The sequence below is a fragment of the Amblyomma maculatum genome, chromosome 4 (assembly GCF_055883805.1).
Source record: "Amblyomma maculatum isolate TAMU_Amacu chromosome 4, ASM5588380v1, whole genome shotgun sequence".
NCBI classification, from domain to species: domain Eukaryota; kingdom Metazoa; phylum Arthropoda; class Arachnida; order Ixodida; family Ixodidae; genus Amblyomma; species Amblyomma maculatum.
Genome location: NC_139347.1, coordinates 82,991,312 through 83,002,531, shown reverse-complemented (window position 1 = coordinate 83,002,531; position 11,220 = coordinate 82,991,312). Strand labels below are relative to the sequence as shown.

General features: G+C 44.4%; 1 protein-coding gene across 1 annotated transcript; it reads right to left on the bottom strand.

Annotated features, from left to right (window-relative positions):
* Positions 1 to 2,312: 2,312 nt before the first annotated feature.
* Positions 2,313 to 11,184, bottom strand: LOC146191531 (protein THEM6-like). The gene is made up of 3 exons (XM_084602048.1): positions 10,790 to 11,184; positions 9,799 to 10,010; positions 2,313 to 4,304 (listed from the first exon to the last, which is right to left on the bottom strand). The coding sequence occupies exons 1-3, from the start codon at positions 10,932 to 10,934 to the stop codon at positions 4,038 to 4,040; spliced, it is 624 nt and encodes a 207-aa protein (XP_084458174.1). The 5' UTR covers positions 10,935 to 11,184; the 3' UTR covers positions 2,313 to 4,037.
* Positions 11,185 to 11,220: the final 36 nt, after the last annotated feature.

Here is an 11,220-nt window from a genome sequence, read left to right as displayed (position 1 = left end):
GATTCATTATTCCTCGGCGGCCTCCTAGGCCAGTTAGATCTCTACCTGCTTGGTCTCAGTGTCCGAGCTGTGCAGCCGGGTCTCCCAGATTCTTTCGTTATCCATATTTACGGCCCTCCCTAAGGAGAAAGGTCATTCTCATATTGTGTGGGCGAGGGACCCTCTTGCACAAATGATAACATTGATCTGATATGCCTGGATAACAAGCGTTAACCAGAACTGGGTTTGGGAAGTATGCGTCTGGAGTGGTCTCCAGGCGATTGCTCGTCTGTTAAGTGATGCATCTGATGGAGGCACACTCCTACGTTCGAGTTTGTAATGCTGAGTCACATTGCTAAATTTAATCATGAGTTCTCCACTCCCTTTATCTAGGATCCCCATCCCATCCGGAAGTAGACATTGGGATAGCTCATGTGCCTCCTCGCCGGGAGAGGAGGCATGTGCCGTCGTCCAGATAACTTTGTTCTTTCGATATTTTGCCGCGTCAGAATATTTGCTGCGACGGCTGAAATTTAGGATTGCAGTTTTACTGTCACTGATGATGGATGAGGCTTCACTGCCTACGCAGGCCAGCGCTATCACAGCCTTTTCGGCTTCCTTCGCCTATCTGCTCCTGATTCGCGGCTGAGACTGCTTCCCCTCTACCATTCACTATTGTGGGCACAGCTTTGTTGTCTCATCCACACGCTGCACCAGTACATGCTACCGTCCCTCTATCTTGACCGTATTCGCTTCCAGGACGCTAGCTCCCAAGGCCGACTTAGGTGCATCGGTGACGGGAATTGGCCTGACGGAGTTGGCGGCGATTATGTTGAAGGCGTAGCTGTGTCGCCTTGTAGCCGTGGCGAGCCCAGTGGCGACAGCGGTACCCTCGGCGAGGTCGGTGGCATGGACTGTCTCTCCCTCCAACAGGAATGCGGGGTGGCTTTTCGGCTCGAGCGTCGACCGCACTTGTGTGGCCCTTTGGAAGGCCAAGACATTGTTCGGGGCTATAGTTTCGTTTTGCAGATCGAAAAGGTCGATCACAAGATATTTCACGCGGGGGCATTCCCAAACTTAACGTGATACAGCATAGCGCATGCCCCGCAGGCAGATCGCGTGGAGGGGCATTCAGGGAACATGGCGTGCAAGCGAGACAGGAGTTACTTCAGATACACATGTTCAATGCGGTCGCGCCTGGCGGAGGGGCTTCGCATTAATGTAGCAGTATGTAGCCCTGCGTGAACAGCGTAGGGTCGAGCGAGTCACTGTACAGAGCCCGGAGCGTTAGACAACCGGTAAACGCATGAGCGCGTTGCTTACCGGCGATTCACTCGGGTCCCGGTACCCACGCGAGGCGGGACACTGCTTCATTTCCTGGTGGCTGGATCAAAGAGACGTGTTCAAGGCCTGGTCACGGGAAATAATCTCTAAAGGTCGCAGCACGCCGCCCGATTGTTCGAGAGAATTACTGGTATTATTAGGGGCACGCATATGGCGCAGAGCGAAAGAAATCGCGCCTTCCTCTGCATACATCGGATCAGAGGTGGGAGAAGTTGGGCAACGTCTCCGTCTTGGTGGTGACGGCCAGAGTTTTCGGTACTCGCAACGTGCGGCGTCCACGTAGAGAACTGACTTCGTGTTATATATTTGCATATATGCAAGCAATGCCTCCCTGCACTCACCGTGGGGCTGCGGTGTTGTTGCGGCCCTTGGTCAGGAACGGTCTCAAGAGAAGTGAGTTGAGCGAGTACTCGTGCTCGACAGGGATAGTCGTTGGAAAAGGCTCGTGTGGGTAGCCTCGCGTATTTCTATAGACTGCGTTACGCATCCCAGCATGAGGGGCGCTTGCTCGGACGACGTGGTCACTACTGCAGTCTTGCAGATTGAACGGCGTCAGCTATAGTGCCACCCATGCTCAGCCTACGGGGGACGCCGCACATGTTCAAATCGCACAGCACACGGGGGCCTGGCTTTTTTTTTTTAATCGAAAAGCCGCCGCCGCAACTAAGATTCGACTCCGCGTCCTTGGGTACAGCGACGGAGGTCCTAACTGCTCAGCCACCGCGGCGGGGCCGCCATCGGAGGCGAGACGTGCCGAAGCAGAAATGAGATGCACTTAAACCTGGAATACCTTTCCCTCAATTCATTTCATGCTTACATCCACTCTCAACGGCGAAATAAACTGATCATTAAATACGTTGAATCTGCAGCATTAGTTGCATATTTCGCGTCGAATAGACGAATATATCAGCAGACTTTCGTCCAACCGGCTACACTACAAGGAAATTCGAGGAAATAAAACAAGCAAGACGTCGAGCTCGAAACCACGCCTTTAATGTGCCAGCATGGGTAATGGAGAAGCGGCGCGCCAAGGCCGTTTGCACCCACACGAGCCGCCGGAGCTGCTTCTCCTCCTGCCTGATCGAACGAAACAAGAGGAGGAAAGTGCACGGGTCTGTCGACTAGCTTCAACTGGGCCGCTTTTCTCTGGGCAAATTTTTTCCCACAGCGCCTCTGCCCATACAATATGAGATATATAAAAAAAAGAAAGGACGTGCTGCTCTTATCAATCACATCAGTCTAAACTTAGCATAGTCTACCCATAGGGAAGTCTGCCTATCCAAGATCACCCGGGTGGGCATAGTCCACCACGGTGGAAATTATCTCTGCGTTTACCTTTGAGCTACCATAGATAAGCAACGACGACGACTGCCGCAAGCGATACCCCGTAAAGAGCAAGAACAAATCGTTTTCACAGCCGCAGCTCAGTGAGGGGTTCTTAACAAAGGGCCCGTAAAGCACTGAGTCGAATGACATTGGAAAGAGAGCGACAAAAATGGTTAGAACTCGCCGCTACAGGTAAACTACAAGTCAGCTCTACCTACAGCCATATACCCTCCATTCAGTAGAGTGGGTAATAGAGGCCATCCGTTTATCGGGCAAGCAGGTGATCATGTCATCCATATTGCATAGTAAATAATAAAACATATCAGCAGATAAAAATAAAGGTGCTGCCACAGGAAGCTCGTATAGCTTTTCGCCTTTCGTGTGTTTCCCTACTCTTTGCCGTTTATCATAGTCTAACCGCATCGGGACGTTAAACACCACAAACCAACCATCCACTACGCTTCGTGTGAAGCGGCGCAATTAGCCAAGGAGGTGCGCAAAGCCCACACAGATATGCACCATCGCGCCAAATGACTAAGCGCGCGTTTTCTGCACACCTACAGGGCTACACAAAGCTTAGAATATAAGCGCTACTGCCACAATTGGCATGTCAGCCGCTCTAATACTGGCACAATGCGAGCCTCGTTACGGTGGCGAGCCAGAGCGGCCGCCATCAAAGCTATGGGACAAGTCGGCCGTAAATCTACACAAGGACGACACGGTAGATCAAACGGGATAGTAGGTTTCTCCTCACGGTTCCCTTGGTGTCAATGTTCGCCGGCATCGAGAAGGAAAAAGCAGGGAAAGGGGGCGCAGGCGAGGGTACGGGACCATTCACGTAGACAGATTACGGGCACAACCTACTGAAACGCTCTCTCCAGCGTAGTTTCAAAGGAACGCGAAAAACATGAAGCCGAAATATGTGATTAATATCACTTACACTCCGATGTGAGAGGAACAGTACAAAACCAGCCTAGTTGGAATAAACACGATCTCCCACTTATCAAGGGTCATATACGTATCTGCAGGGTCAAACCACCCCACACTCCTAACCACAAAGCGATCAGTGGTGACGGCTGTTCTATCTTTACTAGTTTATTAGAGCTCTTGATAAATTTTCGAAACTAAGTTGGAATGTATACAGCATGATCAAGGCCACTAAACATTACACAAAGACATCATGGCATTTAAAAGGCCACGGTAAATATGATGTGTCCTTAAAATAATACCTTACTTTATGTTCAAGCATGAACAATGAGTGTGAGGACAGGCTTAATTTTAATATTAGACAGAAAAACAAGATTTTGTTACCTCCAGCTTGAATGCAAGCACCTGAAAATAAATATAAAATGGCAAGTGTGAAAGGCTCCACGTCTGTTAGCAGTCATCTACTCTGAACTCTTGAGGTTGAGTGCCATATCCCTTTCAGTATTGAGCTTCACACTGTTGGCTTGATTGTAGCCCATGAAATGTTGGATTTCAGCAGGTATCGGTGTGGGCTTGGACGACGGATCAACATTCAGAGACGTTAGCAAGTCATCTAATGTTCCACTCACAAGTGTCATCTTTACGACACATGTTGCACGAACAAAACTGTCGTTGACCGTGATCAACTCCTGTTCAATGTAGATGTCTCGACCGTCCCAGTATACAATCTAAGAAAAAAGACAAAAAGGGCATAAGTTTATGACAAATACTCTCATCGAATACTTCCACACAGCCTATGCAGTGGAACCACTATAAAAACAAAGCAATTGTGAGCACTGACACATACACAAATAAGGAATATGATAAGAAAAACGATGACAAAATAATAATTATTAAGACTGAGTTAAAGAGATGAGGAGTTACAAATGCTGCACAGATATTGAACTGCTAAATCTGCGCAGTGATCATATTCCTTTTCAATCTTTTGCAATTTTCATGAGCAGAAGTTTACATAGTGATATACTTTGCGTCTTTTAAACACTTTTATTTTATCAACTTCAATTAATGTTGCTAACTTGGTGCAAAAAAATGACTGAACCAGATCTTTGGGTTTATTCAAAGTATACTGCCAATTCATGGTCTCCACTCAGGATGATGTAATGTGAATACGAAAATTAAGTGTATAAGTGACTCCACTTTCTAGCATAATTTCGTGTTGGATGATGATATAGCTTATCTTTTCATTATGTTGTCATATTGTTACATGGTAGTGACTAAGCTGTAGGCACGGTCGAACACACTTAGATTTCACAAGAATAAACTCTTTATTGGGCTGAGTTGTGCCTGCTAAGGAATTGAGCAATTCGGCGGCGGCGATGACAACACTGCTCGGCAAACATCAAATTATGAATGCCTGTTGCATTCGTCGGCGCTCAACTTAAAGTCTGTGAAGAAATATCTAGATAAAGACACAAAACATGGCCAGGGCAACCTGGAACATTGTGGAAGAGGACGCAAGTACCTGGGACCATTCGAGACTAGTACTTTCGACGCATCTCACGCTACAAAGAAAATAGTGAAGCTGTGTTTCATGACATCAAGCATGAACAAAGAGTACAAAATTGTCCCGTGTGCTACAATCATGGTGATAAGGGTGACTGTTGGTGGCTATTAAAAAGCAACAAATTGTAAAGAGGCTCGTTATAAAAAAAAGATTTTAGTGGATCGTGGCAACATCGTCCAAATTAACGTTCAGTAAAGCAACTATAGCAATGTTTTCCTGAGATGAGAACATTAAAGGAGCAGACACCACAAATTTTAGTCATGTGTTCCTTCTTTGAAAGGTGTGCAGCACACAAGAAAAATGGAAATCCATACGCATTGCACTATCAAGCAGTAAATGATGTAAAACAATTTCAACAGCTGGATCATGGCTGTGACGTCACAGATGATTTGAGATCAAATTAGGCATATAAACACAGCATTATGTTGCTCCTTTTTTGTTTTAATTGACATCTTCTTTTACACAAGCCAGCTCAAGATCTGCTAGCAGGAAAATTAACTAGTAGCAATTAGGCCGCAGCTTTTGCATGACTCATGTGACCCCAAATTGGTTGTCACATCCAAGCCATCATTTGGTTGCTGAAAAAGCAACCCCAGCAGTATGATCGAAAAATTTACTTATAAATTATTCAGCTGGAGGTTAACTCCATGCCACGACTACAAAGAAAAAAGAAATCATGCGGGAATTTGTCTCCATTCCTTTGAAAAATCCTTATGATGGTCTCGTATAGTGTATTGCAGTCGAATGCCTTTATAAACAAGTGTTCGAGACCTCCGGACTTCTTTGTTATACAGGCTGTCTCGGTAGGTCACACACCATACCGCACACAACAGAGCATGCTCAGAATGTTCAGCAAAACAAACCTTTTATTTAATACAAATTTAACAGACACCTAATAAAAGAAGTCACAGATTTTCTTCTGGACACTTTATCCCATGGAATATGCAACTACAGCAGGCCTTGTTAAAGAAGCCAAAAGCCACTGACTCAAAGGAGAGCTTAAGAGAATATTTTTTTTATTGATAAATGTGAGGCAATAACGAATCATGGAAGTAACTGGCTAGGAAGCAGAAGAGAAAGCAACCACATGTCTCCAGTAGAATCCGAACCCACGACCTCTGAATTTCACGCGTGGTGCTCTACCCCTGAGCTACAGCAATGGTTATTTAACCTTATACTTCCTCAGGCATTTATGTTGAGTGTAACCTATTCTTAAGTGTACTGCAATAAGACATGGCACTGGGCTAGTTGTTTATTCATACTCTGTAAGAAGACAGTGCAAAAAAAACAACCATAGGAGGGAACACGACACAGAAGAATGCTACCTTTCCTCATGCGGGCAAAGTTCTTTTCAACAGCTTGAAGTGCTTTTTCCTTGTAAGTACCTTGCTGCATGACGACGAAGTCTCCGCTTTTGTCAGCTTGTAGTAGTAGATCTTAATCTTTGAAGTATTTGACGGTGTTATTAGGAACACGATTCGACTGGCAACCTGTCGTTTATGACACACACTGCACAGTGCTGTCAACACCTTCAAGAAGGCACCTCTCACGGTATTCTCCACTGGCCTTCTGGGCAATATTCCTGTTGCTAGCAGGTCGTGAGCTGGCAATCGTGCTTCAATGACAAACTTGGACTTTTCTGTAAAAACTTGCTCAACGTGTCTGGGAATTGACATCCCCCACTACGACTACTGGCTTCCTAGGTTCTCGCTCATTCCGTGTCGTGTTCTTTCCTGCGGTTGTCTTTTTTGCACTGTCTTCTTACAGAGTATTCTTAAGAGTGTTTGCCAGCGCCATCCTCCTCCACAGCGCTGAACGTGGAACGTGCTGTGCAACTGTGTGTGTCACATAAAACGTGATCTAATGGAGAGGTTTTCACATTGAAGTTCACGGCATGTCCATCCCATGGTGATATCGGAGGAAATGCAGGGTATAGCTGCAGAGTGTTGAATGGCGGTACATATCCTCTTGTCAAAATTTGTGGTTTGTACAAAGCACAGTCCTGAGTGAAGCGCTTGCTGAAGTTTACATCATTCTGTCACTTCCTAAAAGGATGAGTAAAAAACAACCAGCTGCATTCTGCCAGCTTCGTTGGCGTGTTAGCATTTGCTGTTCACATAGCTTACCAGTGTTGGTTTCTAGCCTCTTACATCTTGCTACAGCTTACTACTTAGCACCATTGTCATGACGAAGGGCGGAGGTCATGAATGTGCCTTGTTCTGCTTCTTTGCGAGGAGGATCATCAAAATGTTCAGCCGACTGGCCCGCTGTGCTTCTTTTTTTTTTCCTTTGTGCAGACGTGGGTGGAATCATGGCTACTGCAGAGTTCGGACTTTCAAATGGCATATTTGCTGTAGAGTCGACTGGCCCTCCCTATGCGCACCAAAATTCAGAGGTGACTGCAGAAAGCATTCGTGATTCCTAAATTCCTTTATTGTACAACCAAATTCATCGCAGTTGCCTTTGCTGCAGAGACATTTCCGATACATATGAAAGATAAAACTTTTCCAGAGCTTCAGAAATCCTTCACTGTAACGCCATTTCATTGTACAGGCATTTGACTGTATTTTGGTTTGAATGTTGAAAAAACACCGACAAAATTGTAAAAACTCATGAGCAGATTTTTCGGCATCCCCTAAAAAGTAAAACTGATAGTGATAAAAGCTGCCGTGTAGAGATGCAGCCATTGCATTTCCCTACTGGTTTCTAAGTTTTAAGGCTTCTAAAGCGACATTAAACGCCTCATTCTGCCAAAAATCCAGCGCTGGTGCTGTCAGCATTGTCAGTGGAAAAGCATTAGTATGCTTCTGGAATGTGACAGTTGGCAGGTGACATGGCCGGGCGCTGACACGTTGGCAGGCTGTGTGATGTCACGACACCTCAAGACATGGGCGAGTTGGCAGGAGCTTACGACTGTATTTTAATGAGTATGAGTGAAATAACAGGGGCAGAAATGAAAGGATTAATGATAAAGCAAGGACGAAAGTGCATGTATGCCAATGAGGATATTCAAGGGGAGTCACACATGAGGACCATTAATGCTGTCGGTTCATATTCTCAATAATAATAATAATAATAATAATAATAATAATAATAATAATAATAATAATAATAATAATAATAATAATAATAATAATAATAATAATAATGATGATGGTGATGATGATGACGACGGCAACGGCGATGGTAATCTGTCATACTCGTGCTGTGGACACCTGAACCATGCCATAATGGAAGAGAGGAAGGTGGGAGTGTAAGCGGAGAGAGAGAAAGAGGAGCTGTAGTGGAGGACCCCGGAGTAATTTCGACCACCTCACAAACGCCTCTGTTTCGCCAACATCGAAATGCAACCAGCGGCGGTCGGCTTCGAAGTGAGGAACTCCGGCACAGTAGTCAGGCATCTTAACCACTGCACCACCGCAAATGGCAATTCATACCCTTAAAAAGGAGTTCTCCTCCAAAGTTCCTTAAGTTGGTCCTAAAAAGTGAATGCAAAAGGAACTATGTTGATTTGAAAGTTGAATCAGCACTGTGAAAAGTATAAAAATTTGTGATAGTAAGCGAGACATTTTAGTGTCCTGTAAAGAAAGGAAAGTGATGAAAGTTACACTGCAGGGGATGAAGCCATTGCACCCTACACTTGGATCACCATTTTATACTCATTTAGTTAAGACATATACGATGACAAAAGCAAAACTATTTGCGTACGAGAAAGTGTCCAATATGACTATTAGAGTAAAGAATCTGGGAAAAACAATCTTCACTTTCCTTACATCTCATACTTTCCACTTTGCGTCCTTGGAATTTGTTTTGCTGATGACACAGGACACTGTGGCCTAGGTAAGCAGAGTGCTAATTACTTAAGGAAAACTCAAATTCATCCCAATGTGTTGTGCTGCATGTTTCAAAGAAGCATGTGAGCAATATGGCAGACCTTGACTTGATACAATTATGAGTGTATGTAGCCTTCAAGAGTACAAGCAATAAGACATGCCTTTCAATAACATATTGTGTATCACATTTCCGGATCAGGAAAATAATCATTCACATTCACTGCCCAGTGCATCTACAATGCAATCACTGAAATACCCGTAATTCCTACATTATCAAGTAAACAGCAGCACTTTGACAACAACACACAGAAAGCTTGAATTTACATTAACTGCAATGTATTAGTATGATCATAGTGTTCAGAAACAGCACTTATGTTTTGATCTGAAATTGCTGGGGGAAATGCAGGGCAAAGCATGCAGCTTACTTGTCAGGGAAAGCAGAATTACATTGCATGCAGTCACTTAGCTGAACTGTCGCCACCATAAATATTGCTGGTTGCGGAATAAATGCCGTACTCGACTAGCCATGTTAGCAGAATTCTATATCTTTTTCAGCAGAGGTCTGCATCAATAGCTACACTTGAATATATGCCCATCTGCCCTTTGCTATCACAACATTGCACATAATAAAGCTAAAGCCTGAAGAAGCATAAAAGCAGAGTGCCTTCTGCAGAACAGTTTCCCTAGCTGCCTTGCAATGCTACAGACTGAACGCAGATATCCACAAGCACGCTGAGGGCACACACTATGTTCACAGCACATTGCTCTATGTTTGAGGTGTTACATTACGTTGCATATAATGAAGTGAAAACAGGGCCAGCTTGCCTTAGAGCGTATCTCGAAAGCCTGGAACACAGTAACTGGTCGTCGGTAGCGTATGACTTGGGCACTGATGAGCAGGTGTGCATTTAATTTCTTTGCTTTGTGCCACAATCTATTCTTCAGACCGAATGCAGCTCGGCCGAACTCAAAGGCTCGAAGATATTTCGCATTGTTCATATGGAACATGTGATCGAGGTCACTGAGTGAGCACCTGCCTGCAAAAGAAAAGCGTGAAACGAAACAGTGGTGTATATAAACACAGGTATTTCACCACAATGACATTACATAGAAAGAACACAGCAGGCTATACTAAACAAATATGTGAACTCAGAAAGATCATTGACGAATTGTAAATAGTTAATGGAATGTTTTGAGCCGAACTCTAGTAGAAATGCACATGGGCAAAACATGACCTCATTTGGCAGTCACCTTCTCATCAAAAAGAAAAAAGAAATAAAATATTTTCACCAAATAGATCTTGAGCAAAGGCAAAACTTCTGATTTGAACAACCGTACTTCTCATGAGGCCATGGAAGGTCGAAATGACAATTTTACATTCACAATAAAAGCAAAAATGTGTTTATACAAAGCAGAATTTGAATAGCACAATATAAAACAAAAATAAACTATGAAACATAAAAGTGAGCAAGAAATGTATGGACTGCGATAATTGTGCTCTTAGTTACCGTGAATAACAGGAGGACTACACTCTTGATCACACCCAGGAACAGCGGTGCAACGACGACAACACAAAGAAAGAACACAATAACACAACCTGTTGTGCCGCTGCTCATTGGTATCACGCACCAACTAGCCCCATAATCAGTTGATCTTAATTGTGATAAGTTCAATTTAAACTTATTGTAGCAGCTGATTTACCAGGCCCGGTTGGCGACTTTACCAAAGCAAAAAAGAAATGATAAGGAAGAGCAGCTGAGTTCGTGTAAATGAAACTTGACCATGATAGAGCTTGGCACGAAAGAAAATAGCTTACCTGTCGTGACATCCGGCTCTAAGAGGGGTCGTTTCATATGTCTCCATCGCAGGAAGCCAGTTATCACAATAACAACATACTGTAAGAAGTAGTTCACATCAAATAAGACATACAATGTTAACAGAAACGCTGCGTAATATCCCATTGCTAAATCAACGAGCTGCCAGACGCTGGCGACACACGCTTTGATGCTCGTTCCTTCGTCTCCACAGCCAGATACGACCAACGAAAGCGTAGGGTAAAGTATGTCAGTTAGTATGTCAGTTTTGTCAACAGAACGCAAACATGGTCCCAAGTTAAATCACAGCAACATGCTGCCACTCGCGAAATTTTGGTTTTGTACTTCCACCATTCATTCTTTTTCACAACACCACCAATGTTGCGGCACCTTCTACAGTTATCGGCCAGAGCAGCGTGGGCCAGAGTACCGC